Source organism: Pogona vitticeps, chromosome 1 (assembly GCF_051106095.1).
Source record: "Pogona vitticeps strain Pit_001003342236 chromosome 1, PviZW2.1, whole genome shotgun sequence".
Taxonomy (NCBI): Eukaryota; Metazoa; Chordata; class Lepidosauria; order Squamata; family Agamidae; genus Pogona; species Pogona vitticeps.
The window spans coordinates 183,751,838-183,769,916 of record NC_135783.1 but is presented as its reverse complement, the minus strand read 5'-3'; the positions used below and the strand labels follow the sequence as shown (position 1 = coordinate 183,769,916).

Genomic DNA, 18,079 nt, shown 5'->3' with positions numbered 1-18,079 from the left:
GTGGGTGGCAAAAGATGGAGTCCTCAGTTTACTGAAGTAGGCAGTCTTTCAGATAACAGCTCCAACACCTCTGATTCAGTTTGGAAACAAATTATGACACCGCAATTGGGTCAGGACTAGCAGTGCTGCCACATTTTATACTAGCGATAGACTCTAAATACGTTTCAAGGGTGCCTGCACATTGAGTACAGTACATTACAGTAGTTCAGCTGAAAGAATTAAGGATTGGATTTCTGTGGCCAAATAGGCCTTCCTTAGAATTTTGCTGTTGCTGTAGTGAAAGCTGAGGTAAAGTGCTCCTGGCCACAGCAGCCATTTTGACCCACCAAGTGCTGGGACTAGGAGCACCTGAAGCTGGGGGCCCTGAGAGTACAACCCTATCTGGAAAGGCTGTTGCCCTGAACTGCATTTTCTGGTTACTAGCAAAACCTCTGTTTTGTTTGGGTTGAGCCTCAGTTTGTTCACCCACTTCCACCCCTTCCAAACAGCAGTTCAGGATTTCCATAGCACACCCCCCCCCCCGGATCAGCTAAGAAAGAGATAACTGGATATCCTCAGTATTTTGCTGAGACGCAACCCCCAAATGCAGTATGACCTCTCCCAGCAGTTCTGTATAAATGTTAAAAAGCCAAGGGGACAATATTAAATCCTGAGGAAACCCGTATGTTGGAAGCCCTGAGGCAAAAGAACAACGCATCAGAACCATCATCTGGAAATGGTTCCCCAAATAGGAGAAGAATGACTACAAAATGGAATCCCTGAGGTATGTTGGAGTCAAACAGCCAAGAAGGATGTCATGAACAATAGTTATTCAATACCTCTGAGAAAGAAATCCAACAGACCCAACAAGAATACAGAAGTATCTATCCATCTATCCATGCCGGACATCCATCAGTATGTGTACCAACCCCCCAGACCACACCTGAACCCAGATTAGAACCAATCTAAACACTGTGGTGATATAACCTCATATCCCATGGAGATCAACATGTAATAACCAGTGGGCAGAGCACCAGGAATGGGAAATGGCAACTTCCAGAATGCCCCAGCCATCAACATCCTACTTTTACACAGTGGATGCTCTGCTTTCTGTAAAGCAGCACCGACGGCACCGAGAAGCCAGTGCCGATTTAGACAATGACACGCGGAATGATAGTGATGTCCCTCAGCCATGAGTCGAGAAACAGTAGGAGAGGAAGGCAAGAGGGAGTAGATGGCACAGGGAGCTACGGTGCCTGCGGGAGACCATGGGCCACCCAGACTATTGCTACCTAGGGTGGAGTTTGAAAACACGCACCCAGTGATGTTTTCAGCCTGCATTTTAACTCGTCTTAATAAGCAGAACTGGCACAATCATCTGCCATTAAATTCTGGGACAATTCTGTATTATGAATGCATCTGAATCCATCTGGTGGCCCTAGCTAGAGAAAACCTTGTTAAATCAATGGGATTTATATAAGTTTCAGCTTATATAACAGCTTCAACAGCTGGATCTATTTTAGTTGGGACTCACCCGATTGTTGTCCAGAGACACAAAACACTTTGAAATCTGCTATCAGGTATCCTCCTCTGCCATCATCACCAGCAGGCTCTAGCAGAGGAAGATGGAGAGATAAGAAGGGCAATTCAAAGAGTCCTACAGAAAATCCATTCTGCTATTTAATCCTCCATCCTCTTTTCCCTTGGCACCTTCTTGGATCATGAGTCTGCTGACAATGATTGTCTTTTGCCGGTTTTATGTGAATTGCTCCAAGAAAAAGGGTAAGAAAGACTTCACAGCATTAAATGAAAATACCAGATTAATGCACTAAAACTCCATAGCAATTAATAAAACAGAGACTGAAATTAAAAAACCGTCGCCACCTTTTTAAAAAGCTAGCTAGATAGCTTGGTGGTTTAGGTATCTAGCTGGGGAGCTACAGGTTGGAAATTCAATTCCCAGGAGAAGAGCCAGCCTGTGTAAGCCTTGGGCAAGCTGCACAGGTCCCAGGGCGCCCCCAGAAGAAGGGAGTGGGAAACCATTTCTGAGTACTCTTTGCCTGGAAAACCCTGAAAAAAGGCTTGCCGCGAGACAGAATCAACTTGATGGCACACAATTATTATCTTGTTTAAAACCGACACGGATGATGTTGCATGAAGTCCAAAGATGGGTGGCGGAAAGGAACTTCTATAAACATAGGGCCACGCCTAACATTGAAACCACAAAAGCAAGACGGCCTCTGTACAGAAGAATACATTGACACAGCAAGTGGATTAATTAGGAGAATTTGCTGCTCTTTCATGACACCCCTGACAGTGCTGCCACTAAGGATAGGTAAGCTAGGAATGTAGACTTCTTTGCTTTTTCATTTAAGAAAGCCTCCTTTTAAAAAGAAACATGCTGTTTTTATGTATTGGCAAACGATGGCAGCATTTACTAAAACATGTTTGAAATTCAACCACACTGCCGTGAATGAAAACATTTCTTTAAAAATTATATATATGCTTTGTAAAGTATGCTTTGTATAACCTTTCTTATTTTTCCCTGTCCTGAATACAATATATATACCGTATTTTTCGCTCCATAAGACGCACCTTTCCATAAGACGCACCAATTTTTTAGGAGAAGAAAACAGGAAAATATAATCTGTTTTCTTCGCTCCATAAGACGTACAGACTTTCCACCCCTCTGTTTTGTGGGGAAAAAGTGCGTCTTATGGTGCAAAAAATACGGTATGTATGTAAGAAGAAAGGTTATACAAAGCATACTTTATAAAGGTATTTCCAAAGGTAGTATTGACTTGGTACGGTAATATGAATACCCACAACTGTGACATCAGGGGTGCATAACCTGTTCATCTTCCAGTGGGCTTTGTGGTCTCTTCCCCCCCCCCCACAATCCCCTATAACATTTTATACAGGACAAACAGGACCGCCTTGGTGCAAAAGAATAAATAGACACAGACTGACATTAGAAACAATAACAGCAAAGGTGTAGTTCTTTGGAAAATGCCTTCTATAGAGACTAAGGGGCAGAGGGACTACACCTCCCAGAAAGACCTATACCTCCCAGGTAGTGCTGGGAGTTTCTTTCTTTCTTTCTCTTTTTTTTTTGAAAGCAGAATCTGACTTAACAAGGCACCAGTGGAGATAAGGAAAACTAGTCTTTAGACTCTTGTTTCTCAGCTGCACTTCTCAGAATTCTTGGAGAATCTGGGGAGTCAGAATCCCAAAAATTCAGAAGTCCCATCCCTAGTCAACTCCTTAACTAAAGGCAATTCCCTGCACAGATTTACACCCTTTGATTTATACTGGCATATGTACTTAATAGGAATTTGGCCTGTGAGTCAGTGTTTAATAAATCCAGTTCTATGTGTGCAGATATTTTTCCTTCTAAGGAAATCAAAGAGTGGAGTTCACCTCCAGTATTAACCATTGACCCTTGCCCTAGAGTTAATGAGTTGCACACTTTACACAAGCCCTCATCATACACTTGACATTGAATGTTTGGATGCTACAGTCCTTTTTACAAAAATGCTGACTTTTCATGGGCTTGAAGTTTTTGAGACTGGCATTCAGACATAAGTCTTCCACCTGGCTGCAGTTAATCAGTCTAAATTGCATATTAGAAAGGATACAATTTGACAGTTTTTCAGACATAAGTCCTACAGATTCACTGTGTGAAGTGCAGCCAGAAATTCTCCCCCCCCACACACAACCCTCTGCAGGTTTTGAGGGATGTACTGAAAAGCAAAATACTGTATATTTCTGAACTACTGCATAGAATGCGGGTACAAAAACCATCTTTTCTCATCACTGTGGGTGTAACAGTACATGTGGACTGAAATATGACACTGACAGCTTTCCAGAAACAGCACAATATTTATTTAAACATATTTATGTATATTTTATTTATTTATTTATTTATTTATATATATATATATATATTCTGCATTGCAGATTTGTTTCAGTTTTATACACTTGTATTTACAATGATTTAAAATATTCTCTATCTCTGGCAAATATTTACAAGGTCAATGGTTAACTACATTTCACATTTCAACAACAGTCAACAGCATTAACCAGATTCAGTAAGACAGTTAAGATAATGGCTTACATGCACCAATATAATGATCTTCAAACTTGTCATCTGAGTTCTGTTAATACAAGTTTTTTACAGGTCCGAGATTAGGGTTCCAACGCCATGAAGACTGTGTTTTGTCACATACCCATTTTGATCAGCAATTCACCAGCCCCAAATTCTGAATGTTTGGGATCTCATATCACCATGCATATTCATGCTGGTGAAATAGTAACATAATTCAAGTTGTTCTGCTGAATAAGATTTAGCCTACAGTAAGTGGAGTATTTGCTGCCTATGATCCTTTTGGGAATGAGGTAAAATAGGTTACATGTCAAAAGAGTAAAAATCCTTCAAAATATCTTAGTTCAGAGTAAACCTTTATATGACAGATAATAAGGGGGAAACAGGGGGTGAGGTTTCCATAGTAGAAGGTTATATAGCTGTATGTCAAATTGACTGCAATTCCTGCACGATCAAAAGATTAATTGTAAAGCAGGCAATTCTATTACAAATATTTAAAAAAATCTACCAAGCCTTCTCCCTTCACAACCTGTAAGAAACAAGAGTCTGTAAAAGGACTATTGAGATCCAGCTATGTAATTTTAAATTGAATGAAGTGGCTGAAGAATTGTGAATAACCCTGCCTTTCAGAGTACAGTATATGGAAGTGTCTTCTCAGTGAAGTAAATGCTTTACTTTCCATACTAACCACTCTCCAAACAACAGTAGCCAGAAGATAATTACTAATGCCCACCCACAATTTCTACATTAATGTTGTCATAAAAATTTTAAAATAAAAGTTTTACACACACACACACACACAGTAGACACACACACTCAAACAAACATGAATGTTTTCACTAAGATGCTTATATAGAATGACCCATAAAACAAAACATTACAGGCTAGAAGCCATATAAACTCTTGAACACAGATGCAACTTCAAGTCAAAAAGAAGCTATACTGTAGTTGGGCAAACTTTAGGAAATTCAATAAGTTTCCCCTCCACACACTAGTTTCAGGTCCTCTTATAGATATGATAAAGACTTGAGTCATGATTAATGTAGGTTGGCTATTAATTGCAGGAATGAATACTGTTAGTGCCAGAAAGAGAAATATTCTTGGTCCATCTGAATTAAAGCACCAGCAAGTGTTCTATTACTGTTCATCTAGTACCAACATATTTATATTTCGGCATATAAGTATTTGATTCTTCAACATCTAGTATAATAGATAACGATTTCAAAGTCAGCTTTTAAACAACAGAAGTCAAAATATATAAAAATTCTACTGTTTTACGTGGCACAGTGGTTAAACTGCTGTACTGCAGCCAAAACTGTGCTCACAAACTGGGGTTCAATCGCAGATAGCCAGCTCAAGGTTGACTCAGCCTTCCATCTTTCCAAGCTTGCTGGGGGGTGGGGCAATGTGGCCTGCATAATTAACTTGTAAACCACCCAGAGTGTGCTTGAAGCGCTATGGGGTGATATATAAGCAGCACACTTTGCTTTGCTTACTTAGTAAAATGTTTGCCAATTAAAGTCACAAAAAGAAATGGCTTTTTAGCCTAACTTTGTTTATTATGAAAAATTATCATCTACTGCTGCACAGTATTTTTGGGAAAGGGCCATATGCCCTTTCTGAGAACTTTCCTTTAGACCAGGGGGTCAGATGTCCCTCTAGCTTTTGTTAAGTGTAGCCAAGATATCTACGATGAGAGTTCTTTTCAAACAGCATCTGGATGGCCACATGTTCCTGACCCCTGCCCTAAAGGTTACTGATACCTGTTGAAGACTATATGCACTTTTATCAAATATACTCAGGAATTCTAAAAAAGTTACATCCCAATCCCATGCCTATCTAAGTTCTTTGAAGCTCTGCAAATCCAACCAGTTCCAAACAAAGTGTGATTTATGTAACTGCAACCTCCAATTCTGATAATCCAAAAAATCTATTTATTTGCTTTTTAAAATAGCTATTTCTACATACAGTGGTGCCTCGCTTAACGAGCGCACCGTATAACGACGGAATCGCATAGCGATCTCTTTTTTGAGATCGCTAATGCGATCGCTTACCGATGGCCTCTATGGCCAAAACTCGCATTGCGAAGATCGGTAAGCGTTTCGCTTACCGATCTTCGCATTGCGACGCCGGGAAATCAGCTGTTCGGCGGCTCCAAAATGGCCGCCGGATGACCCAAAATGGCCGCCGCAACCATTTTCGTGCCCTGCCCTCGCTTACCGAGGGCGCGAAAATGGCAGCGCTATGAGGAAACTTCGTTTAATGGTGAGTATAGAAGCCATTGGAACACATTAAACTAAGTTTAATGCGTTCCAATGGCATTTTGCGTCCTGTTTAGCGATGTTTCCTCATAGCGAGGGCTAATCCGGAATGGATTAACCTCGCTATGCGGGGCACCACTGTATTCTGCTCTGCTTCTGTTTTTTTTAAAGCTCATGATACTGGAATTAGTCTTGCATACACTGATCAAAATGGTTAAATGGGCATATGCAAATAAGTTATTTTCAAACTCCCTCTGCTTTTCTCTCTAGGAGCTTTCACGTTTGATAAATACATTCTGCTCTGCCTAATCAAGAGCTATTTGCAAGCACATGAGTGGATGTAAACATTCTTTGGAAGCAAACTGGGTTAACTGTGAAAAGTAACATTTTCCACATAAGTATGAATAGCCACGTGGGGTGTGTACCACATAAATTTAGGCATACTTAAGATACATTGAAATCAATGGAATAAGTGTAGAATTCCCACTTCTACTGTTCTAAGCCACAGTTTATCACTGAAAAAAGATTCACAGTGAATATGTGCCTTTTTTTTTTTTACAGGACAACCTGACTTTGCGGAGGCTTCTGGAAGTATGTCCACAAAACAAGGCATGTATTGTCCATGCATTTTAACAAGAAAACCCCAGGGTTTTTACAGCTGTGCCACTGCTGAATTCAGTAGGAGGAATCTAGAGATGGTAAAAATCAGCAGAGGCTGCCAAAAACAATGATCCCCCCAATCAGCTTTCTGACTTAGTATTGTCGATCCCTACTCTGTTTCATTAACATCCCAAAACTGAATTTGTGTAACACATTTAATACCACAGAATCTATCAAATAAAAAAAAATATTGGGGAGTGACTAGAACTTCCTAGTTGAAAATAAATATTAATTTAATCATATCAATATAAAAGCTAATTTTTAAATGCATGCTGTTTTGTATCTTCTTGTCCTAACCAATGAGATTTTGTGAAACCAAATATTTAAAATTACAATTTTACCCAAAGAGACTTTTGTTAGGTTTGACTGCCCTTAAAATATGTTTTTACATTAGAAAAGCAGTCTCAGTTTGAACAAGTTTTAAGACAGCACTTTCTGCCCTAAAATTACTCCTTCAGAAGGGACTGTCTGTAACAAAGTGGGAAATACATTCCTTGACAGGTAAATACCAATAATTAAAATTGATCATGCAAACATTTTTAATACAATAAGGATGCACTAATTTTGTAACTGTGTAGGAATAAGTATTGTCTTATGATTTCATAATTATATTTACATACACTTTCAAACAACTGAAGAAACTGACTGCCAACACATAACAAATGAATGTACTTATTGAATACACACATATTCAACAAAGGAAAAATGTTTCTGCTGTTTACAAAATAGTGCAAAAAGAAGTGTGAAAACATCCTGATTTTCCCTACTTCAGTTGCAGAACATAAAAAGGTACACACTTTAAATCCAGAAAGAGGAAGAAAACACTAATATATATTTGTAAATCCTACAACTATAAGTGACATATGGTAACTGTGATATGAATCCATTCTTCCAGTATGGAATTATATTGCCTCACACGGAAATGTTTTTTAACAACTGAATCAAAAGTTGCCACTAACTTGCACATCTCCAATGGAATTGAATATATTTTAGACACCATACAATACCTTTTTTTGGATAAATCTTGTCTGAGCCTAATTTTGTTTTGGAACAATCTAGTCACTGCCTTTCACACTACTGACTGAATCATGGAACTACTTCTTCCAGCCAAATGTCATCAAAATAGCTTGTGATCAAAGCCTTTTTATTTATTTGCAAATAAATAACAGCTCCTCTTCATGAATAAAAACTGGGCACGTTGTTCAAATGGTTGAAATGCTTAGTCATAACATTGTTCTTCTAGAAAGGTATGGAGGTGGAAAGTGTTGCATTAGATTACCTTCTTACTCACTCATGTTCACAGATCCTTACTAAAACACCTAACATTTTCTCCACCAATATATACATCTACACATGTAGGACCCATAATAGTCTGGTCTCTATCTCTATTTTATGTGGAATACAGTATTTATAAAGAGCTGCCATCACTACATAATTAAACCCAAGCCTTTAACAGCAATAATGAAATACAAATATCTACCTCTCTCTCATTTCTCAGGTAAGTTCTTCCAAAATTAATTGCATAAACAACCTGTAAGGTAAATGGGAAGTGAGGGTTCATTTGGATACTCTGACCCTTCTCGTATTAATCTGGTATCAATTGCTTTCACTGTCACTTCAATTCACCTTTAAAAGCATAATAGCTGAGAAAAATCATGTTTCTTACAATGTTTGACTAACTAGGGCCAAGATCCAAATACAGTGGTGCCTCGCTTAGTGAATGCCTCGTTTAACGATGTATTCGCTTAGCGATGAGGTTTTTGGAGCGATTTTCCTATGGGGAAAATTCACATAGCGATGTTCGGGACCTTGCCTCGCTTAGCGATGAGTTTTAGGTCCCCTGTTTTGCTTAGCGATGTTCCATTTTCGCTATTTTTAAAGTGTCTTAAAAGGTTCAAAAATGGTTTTAAATGCTTGGGATCGTTAGTGCACCTTCTAAAATGAGTGCAAACTTAATTTGGCTTTGTTCTGACTCTTTGTTAATTTTTGGTGAATTTTCCCCCCATTGAAATGCATTGAACCTAAGTTTGACAGCTGTCAAACCTGCAGTTCAATGCTTTCCAATGGGGGGGGGAATTCACCAAAAATTAACAAAGAGCCAGAACAAAGCCAAATTAAGTTTGCCCACGTTTTAGAAAGTGCATTAATGATCCCAAGCATTTAAACCGTTTTTGAACCTTTTAAGACACACTTAAAATCGCAAAAACGGACATCGCAAAACCATTGGAATGCACTGAATAGGCTTCAATGCATTCCAATGGGGGATACATTGTTTCGCTTAGCGATGTTTCCTATGGCCATTTTCGCTTGAGGACAGTAATCCGTTCCCATTGGAACGGATTAACCAGTTTTCAATGTATTCCTATGGGAAATGGTGTTTCGCTTAGCGATGTTTTCCCATAGCAATGTTTTTTTGGAACCAATTAACATCGTTAAGCGAGGCACCACTGTATGTAATTCCGTATCCAGAGCCAATGGATTTCGGATTCTTTCCTCCTGCTGCTTCTGCTCTCTGTGACACCAAATCTACTCCAGAGTTCCCTCCCCTCCTGAGCAGGTTTTTAGGATGCACCAGCAGCTGCAAGCTTCTGATTTTGGTGGATGCAGCAGGATTCTGCAGACATATACCGTTGGATCCTGAGCTAGGAGACTGGAGACCACCCATCACACTTGCCTGCTCTTTGCTTCTTCTCCTTTCTTTTCAAGGGTAAGTGTTTTTAACATTGCCTCTCTCCTAAGTCGACTGTAACTGGCTCACCAACATTGCCTCTCTCCTAAGTTGACTGTAACTGGCTCACCAGAAAGTGTACCTGAAAGCAAGTGTTCTACTCTTTCTATATACAACCACGCGTAAACATACACGTACAGACTTACAGTCTGTATCTGTTATGTATGGAGTAGCCTATATACATACACTTTAAATCCTAGTATGCGAGTAACAAAGAAAGAAAAGGGAGAATCTGAGAAGGAAAGAGGCATATGCAAATGCAAAGAGGAAAGCACAGTGACTTCAGGGCACTCCCAATCTCAACTACAAATATAGTGGTGCCCCGCATAGCGAGGTTAATCCATTCCGGATTAACCTTCGCTATGGGAAAACATCGTAAAACGGATCCAAAAAACCCATTGGAACTCATTAAACAAAGTTTAATGCGTTCCAAATGGGCTCAAAACTCACCGTTCTCCAATGTTTTCCCTTGTTCCGGCAGCCATCTCGGGTGTGCCGGCGGCCATTTTGAGCATCCCGGCGGCCATTTTGCGTGTACCCGTGCCCATTTTTGGTGTTCTGGCAGCCATCTTGGTGTACCGGCGGCCATTTTTGTGTTCTGGCGGCCATCTTGGTTGTACCGGCGGCCATTTTGAGAGTCCCAGCGACCATCTTGGGTGTACCGGCACCCATTTTTTGTGTTCCGGCAGCCATTTTGGAACCGCTGAACAGCTGTTCCCCCATCGTAACGCGAGCATGCCCTCGCATTAGCGATGGGGAAATCCGCATCGCAATGCAGATTCATCGTTCAACGGTGCACTCGTTATACGAGGCTCCACTGTATGCAGTTGACAAAAATGTTACATTAAGCCAGTACTTTCATCTACAAAGCTTTAGTACAGTGCTTCCTGTAAAACTTTGGGACACCTTAGTGTAAAGCAGCAGATAAATCATCAAAAGACACTGAAACAGCACCAACACAACTTGTTAAAACAACTGCTTAACATCAGTAGGTAAAAGTCATGTCTTTAAGGAAAGACAATCAGCAGCATTTATCTGTCACAAGAATGTAAAGATCTCAGGACAACATAAAGCATATCACTTGAGTACCCAATATAATGAATTTCCATACTGAAAGGGATAACATTAGAATGCTACATCAAAAGTGGACAGAAAAGCACTGTGAAGTAAAAACAGCAAGCAAAGATTTGTAACAGATCTGATTTGAAAATATTCCAAAAAGTTACTAAAAACAAATGAAACACAGAATGTTTTACCGCACAGCAAGGGGGGGGGGAACAATCATACAGTTAATTTTGGTGTCAACACCCACATATGAATCAATCCCCATCCTACAACATGTACACATAATTTTGTCTCTTTGATGTGCTGAGAATATACAACCTATTTTGGTTCTCTGTTCTATTTACTTGAGACAACACTTCCACCTCCTTAAGCTGTGTACTGTTGAACACATTCAAATCTGATAGCAGGCCTACCAATAACCAGGTAGCATGATATGCATGTATGCATCTTGTGGGTATGCAACTACATATCAGAATATGCTGGCATTGTTCTGTCAAAGTGCTTTTGAACATCTGCCTTCCATTTCTTTCATGAAAACCCAAAACATACTAAGGCAAAAAAGCAATTTGGTCCTAATCAGAGCACTTTCCTCTCTTTAATTATGATTCTATTTTGGGTTCCTGGGTAGAGTATATCAGCCAGGACACAAAGAGTGGCTTTAAACATATACTTCTGTGTCTAGGCATTTCCAGTGGGCTTCTTTCCCCTAAAATACTGGAATAGCAGGAACCATGCCACTATACAGTATCACAAGCTGCTTTTTTAAAAGTCCTGTCTGTTTTATATGTTTGATAAGTGGCACGGTGATCTACTGAATACAACATCCAAGCCTGAAGACCTTTTGCCCTTTTCATGTAGTTTGGAAAAGTTCCTCTTTTTTCTGCACTGCAAAGCCGAGCAATTCTGGGAATATCAGTCCAAAAAGGAACTTCTCCCAGCTGTGGGACGGCTCTGATCGGTACTCTAGAAAACTGACGGGTTTGAACCATCACCTTCTCCACACACCATTTCTATGGAACAAAAGCACTTTCACAGGAGTGTATCTTCTTGATACTACCTGGAACAATTACAGCAGAGCCACAAAATAAAGCTTAGTCTATACCATACATACTGTTTATTATTACTCTGGATATTTTGTACTTGCATTTCATCACAGGCAAAACCTTCCTGAGCTTCAACTATATGATGTTTAATTATGTAAGGGCTCCTACAGAACAACTTAAGTCCTATTTTTGTTGTTGTTTAGTCATTAAGTCATGTCTGACTCTTCGTGACCCCATGGACCATAACACGCCAGGCCCTCCCATCTTCCACTGCCTCCCGGAGTTGGGTCAGTCATGTTGGTAGCTTCGATGACACTGTCCAGCCATCTCATCCTCTGTCGCCCCCTTCTCCTATAACAATTTAAAAATACTATTTTTAAAAATACTATTAACTAGTTACTATTAACTAGTAAATACTATTCACCAGTTACTATTAACTAGTTACTAATACTATTAACCAGTTACTATTAACTAGTTACTCCTATAGCAATTTTAAAATATTATCTGCTTGGCAATGTTTCTTTAAAAAAATGAAAGAAACCCAAAAACCCAGTCCCCTTTCAAGGGAAGAGCCAACGAAGGGAAAAACAGCAGAGGAACTGGAAGCTGTCGATTACATTTTAAAAGGTATTTTAATTATTCTTTAGCAGAGTAATTATTCTTTAGCAGAGTAATGGCACTTGGTAATTCTGAATATCATGGTCTTTAATTCATCTAAAAATAACCTATTATGTGTCTAGTCATCTCAGTCTTCTTCCCCCACACAATGCATCCAAATTGTTAAACAGCAAGGAAAAGCAACTTACATCTGTTCCTTATATGAGTAACCTGCACATTTCTAGGACAATATACAACAGGGATAAAAAGGCAAAACAGCCTCATTTGATTCTTATATATACACAAAACCATATGAAACATGATGAATATATATATTAGAATAGAAATACAATGATCTTCTATAGCACAGATGTCAAATATTACCCACACACCACTCACATGCATTCAAGATTAGATTCAATGGATGATTTCCCAGATTGGTTAAGCAGGGGGAGAGAAGTCTGTAATCCCCTCCCCCGTTACATTAGCTAGATAAAATAAGCGTAACTGCAATGGATAACCAAAAATATAGGCAGTGAACTGGTATCCTTCCAATAGAGAAGATTGCTTGAAAAAAAAACACAAAACCCCCGGGTTTGGGCACTGAGTTAGAGGGAATCCTGATGCCTCATTCTCCGCAGCAACCATTACCTCTGTCCCTGACACTCTGTGCTGGAGAACATGGCTAACTGTAGGTTGCTGAAAATATTCTGTGACCATATATAGTCACAGCACAGCAAGCAGCATAAAACCTTACAATCTATACTTGTTCTTTTGCATTTCAGAGATGACTACCTTACAAAAATAGCTTTATTTTCAAAAGAGCAGCACTGAATAGTAATTTCAGAAAAGTCGGTATGCCCATTTTATGCATCTCAATTATTTTAAACATAATTCATCTTTCAAAGTCCTAGCATATAGGCAGAGCAACCCTGTGTCCTGGTGGGGGAAGACATGTAACATTAAATATGGCTACAACGCCATTTAAGTGCATTGTAACCTACATTGTCTACAGCACAGCCCACTCTTCTCTGAGGGGGCGTCAACACGAAAACACACATGCCTCAGTTGCTAAACATTAAGCTTTTGAGGGATAAGAGTGGAGGATGGTAGAGATGAAGGATTACTCTCATTTATTTATTTATTTATTACAAAGTGCATTTAAGCCACCAGGAGCAAAGACAGCATTTCCCTTCCTCAGAATTGATTGCACTAACTCAGAGGTCCAAAGTCCTACTAGAATCTCTGAGGCACTCCTGGTTCCAAGAGACACAAAAAAGAAATCACAATCCAGTAGTCTTTGCAGAAACTGTAGACTGAGAAAACTAACCCGTTTCTATTTCTTGAAGAAAAAGAAAGAAAGCAAAAGCTTCATTTCCATAGGGATCACATTCACCATTTCCTCTGATCTTCTCAAGACTCACAGTGTTGAAATGGGACTGGATCATCCTACAATGGATTGCACATCACCCAAGGAGAAAGGAAGGCATGGAAAAGGCATAAAAGTACATTTTATAACTGCATCACCACTACATTTACTGGGGTGGGGGGGAGGGAAAGGAAGGAATATAACACGAGGTTTTATTGCTGTTTCAGTACAAAATATAGTATGATATCTAAAATGAATCGAATGAGCTCACAAAAGCCAGGATTTTCACACTACAGGATGATGGCCTGCAGGTTCTGCTCAAAGAGAGACTGGGTATAAGGGAAAAGTATAGGAAGGACAATGAGGTTAAACCTGGGATATCAGTTGCATATTGAAACTTGGAGATCGGGACTGCTTGGTCAGAGGAGCTCCTGGCGAGAGGCCATCTTTCCCATTTCCAGCTTGGCCTAAGCGGTCCTCCTGCAGACTGATGGTTGAAAATCGATTGGTGTTGCCGGCAGCTAAGTTAGTAACACCATCCCCGCCCATGCCAACCCTGGAACCAGCCTGACTGCCATTCACATAGTCAAATGATTTACTGGAAGAAGCACTAGCAGTCCGGATCAAGCTCACGCTACTGGCTTTTGGCACCACCTGCCCAGCAGGCAGGCTCAAGTGTTTCTTTGTTGGGGTCATTTCAACCGGGTCTGTACTGAGATCAATCGACTGGTGCATGTACTGCTTACGGGCAGATTCTCGAGGGCTCTCCATGGATTTGGTAGCCAAAGCAATCTCTTTATCCTTGACTGAACGCCCACTTGCTCCTTTCCTTAAGCTTCCTCTTTGGGATGCGGATAAAGGTTTGGACCCAACCGGTTGGCTGCTCAGGGATGCCCCGGATGAAAATCCTTCATCAGCATCATTAAGGTTCACAGATTCTTCTCTTCCATTCACACCCTCAGCATCTGCAAATTAAAGATGGAAGACTGAGAAACTAAAGCATCACGGTGCAGATTTTCAATGTTTTTACGGCAATGCTTTTGAAAAACAAAATACTGTTTACTCATCATTCTATAAACTTATCTGTGGGCCACAGTGTTTTTATTCAGCCAAAACTGCTTTCCAGTGCAATTCTCAGGAGAAATAAGTTCCTCTGAGTTTAATGGAATGTATTTTCTAGTGCACATGCTCAGGATTACATTCACAATAACTTCTTTGGCAGAACTCTATATTATATGTTTAGTAGAATAATTTACTTTTTATCAACACAAATGCTTAATTTACTATTTATTGCTTCTTTTTAAAAACTAGCTGGGTCCAGCCGTGTTGTATTAAACTTTTCTGGAAAGTCCCAAAAGACAGACTATAATAGTAAAGCTGCATAAAGGTGTAGTCTTTACTGAACCCTTACACTTACTAAGATATACCACTGGGCACAAACTTCTGAGTAAATATGTTTATGATTGGTTACTTTCCTACAAGCTTTATTGGAATTACTCTTCTTCACATTCTTAATACTGAATGCCAAGCTAGACATGAACATAAATGTGTTGCTTCATTGGAATATTTGCAGATGAGACCAATAAGGAGTGGGTCATTTCTGGCCTACTGGAAGAATTACTGTGGGATTAACAAAAGTATCAAAATATTCTTTCTGTTTAGCTATATTAATACAACTCCATCTTGTAGGGCTGAAGTGCCTCTTCAACCAGTATAATTTTGAAACTAGTATTTGGAACATGAAAATATATAATCAGCTTAAGAACAAAAACTAATACCATGAGATTCCAAGGACACTTTTGACCGTTTTCCTTCTCCTTCTCAAAACTGGTTACATGGTGCCATTCCTCCCCTGCCATAATCCAAGATACAAGAGTAACACAGGGTGGCCTCTCACACTGACACACCTGCCATGGGAGATACCTTGTGAAATGTTTCCATGTAGCTATGGTGAAATGCTGGGCCAGTCCCTTTTGAAAGGTACTAAATTCACTACACAGATAACCACCACGCTAACATCACAAATGTTGAAAACATGCAGGGCAGGGACAAAGTCTCTATGAGTTTTTAACCATCTGCTTGGTGATAGGTTTTCCATTCTCTGAATTAGCACCAAATATAAGAATTTCCAGCACCAACTCCAAGCCAGATTTAAACAAGAGGACTGGCACCTTGGAGAAGTATTCCTGTGTCACTATATTGCAGCCCTCGATTTGGCATCATCTGTAAGCTTATCAACCTGCTATTGTCCAACTGAGTATGTAGAATTCTCTGTTTTAACTCAATCCATGCCCGTGCCGAATAGCTCAGTGGTTCAGGTATTTGGTGGCAGAGCTAGAGGTTGGGAGTTTCCTTGATAGGGGGTGGATTCAGTAATCCATATGATCCATTCCAGTTCTGCAGTTCTGTTATTATTGTTGTTGTTAGGGATATGGTTATGGAACTCCCTATTTTGTCAAGTGATTTCTGATTCAACATAACTTTTCATTTGTCTTCTCTTTCCTCAAAAGTCTCTTCAGAAACGTAATTAAACTGACAGATATTAGCATTGAGAAATAATTTAATAAGTGTGGAGAAAACAGTATTTTGCAAAATAGAAGAATATTTCTTATTTTTCTATACAATAATGTTTTGCCCACTTCATCTTTTTCTACTTTTAACAAAACAAATAAAAGACAACCGTTTTGTGTACCTTGCACTTTCAGACAATGATTCCCAATAAACCAGGCATTTAAAGAGAAAGCCATTCTACACATTGTATATTTCACACACACCCAAAAAGGAAAAAGCCATTTCATACGTACCTTGGACAGAATGCTCTGGAAGCAAAAGGACCTTTTTATCAGACACAGCATTCACATTATTTTATAAGATCATCATGCAAAACCAGATGATAATGTGTTTAAGTTGAACAGCAGCTTCTGCCATCATCACCACCTCTCTCAACCCTTTCAGATTCTAATGGATAGCTCACAATTTGCACGGAGAGGCCTATGACTTACAAGGCCAAAGTGTTCCATTTGTACAACTGAAATCTCATGGCTGTTTAGCAAAAGCACTGAAAATAAGATAGCAGACCTGAATCAATATTTGACAGAGCAACAATGCAGAAAGGAATAAGAGAGGCTTGGTGTGAACCTCCTTGACGCCGCCACCATGCAAAGGCTCAAGCAGCTCTGCAGTGCCCAAAGGTGAAAGACAGATAAGACCACATGCAGGATAGTACCTTTCAAGCCAGATCCCAGACACTCCAGTAAGGTTTGAACAATGTGCTTACCTAATTGCTCTTTAAAATACTCAAACTGTGCTTTACAAATATGCACGTGATTTAATCTGAGGTCTCCACTGAAATAAGTCATTCAGGGAAAATGGACAGTGCTCTTCTCCCACAAAAAAAGTGATTTTCTCCTTTACCAAACCCATATAGGCAAAAAACAAAAAAAAAAAACCCACTTGTGGTGTAATGATAGAAACAAAAAGCAAAAGTACAGAACTGGTTTTTCCCCCCTGCTGAAATATTTTTAAAGTTATTTTTGGCACTGAGTAACATCAAGTTACCGTATTTTTCGCACTATGACGCACTTCCCCCCCCCAAAACAGATTATTTTTTCCTGTTTTCTTCTCCTAAAAATTTGGTGCGTCTTATGGAGAGGTGCGTCTTATGGAGCGAAATATACGGTATGTCCTGGGTCCAATGACTATGAACTATTATTCACACTCAAAATGAACACACTCCCTTTAATGTACACATCCCTCCTTACAGACCTTTTGTAATTCACTGGGTTTATATCCCACCTCACCCTTGCAAAATAAGACACCCAGACTGATGCCAATTGACAAATTATTTCAACTAAAAAGTATTACGCTTCAAGATTCAAAGCATAAAACCTGGAACATAAGAAATCAAGTGTAGCCGAGAAAAAACATTTTGGCTCAAATACTAATTAAAAGTATTTGTTAACTCAGTTCTCCACAACACCTCTAATATAATAACCAAACCCAGAGCACATTATGTTTTTTGTAACCAACACTAATCTCTCCTTATCTTAGACCACCAATGGGGAAAAGACAGTATTGCTTAATTGAAACAAAAGCAACCTGTAACATTTGGATTTAGAAATAAAAGCCAGAATTCTTCCCTTGATTAGTCCAGCTTCCAAAATGGGATGATGCACACTGCAAACAAAAATTATATGGCACAACATTTGAAGTTATCACTCTGTTAAAATAACCAAACTGTTAAAAAAGAGGGAGTGCTAGAGCACCCAAGCA

General features: G+C 39.4%; 1 protein-coding gene across 5 annotated transcripts in view; it reads right to left on the bottom strand.

The window, feature by feature from the left end:
- Window positions 1-12,454: 12,454 nt before the first annotated feature.
- HYCC2 (hyccin PI4KA lipid kinase complex subunit 2) overlaps window positions 12,455-18,079 on the bottom strand; it is a 55,828-nt gene continuing 50,203 nt past the window's right edge. For 3 of the 5 annotated variants that reach the window (XM_072978893.2, XM_020811766.3, XM_020811767.3), the window contains one exon: window positions 12,507-14,772. In XM_072978893.2, coding sequence (XP_072834994.2) covers window positions 14,174-14,772 — 599 coding nt within the window. In that variant the 3' untranslated portion in view covers window positions 12,507-14,173. Of the gene's footprint in view, window positions 14,773-18,079 lie in introns of all 5 variants that reach the window. The other 2 variants (XM_078379798.1, XM_072978905.2) reach the window with 1 other exon arrangement.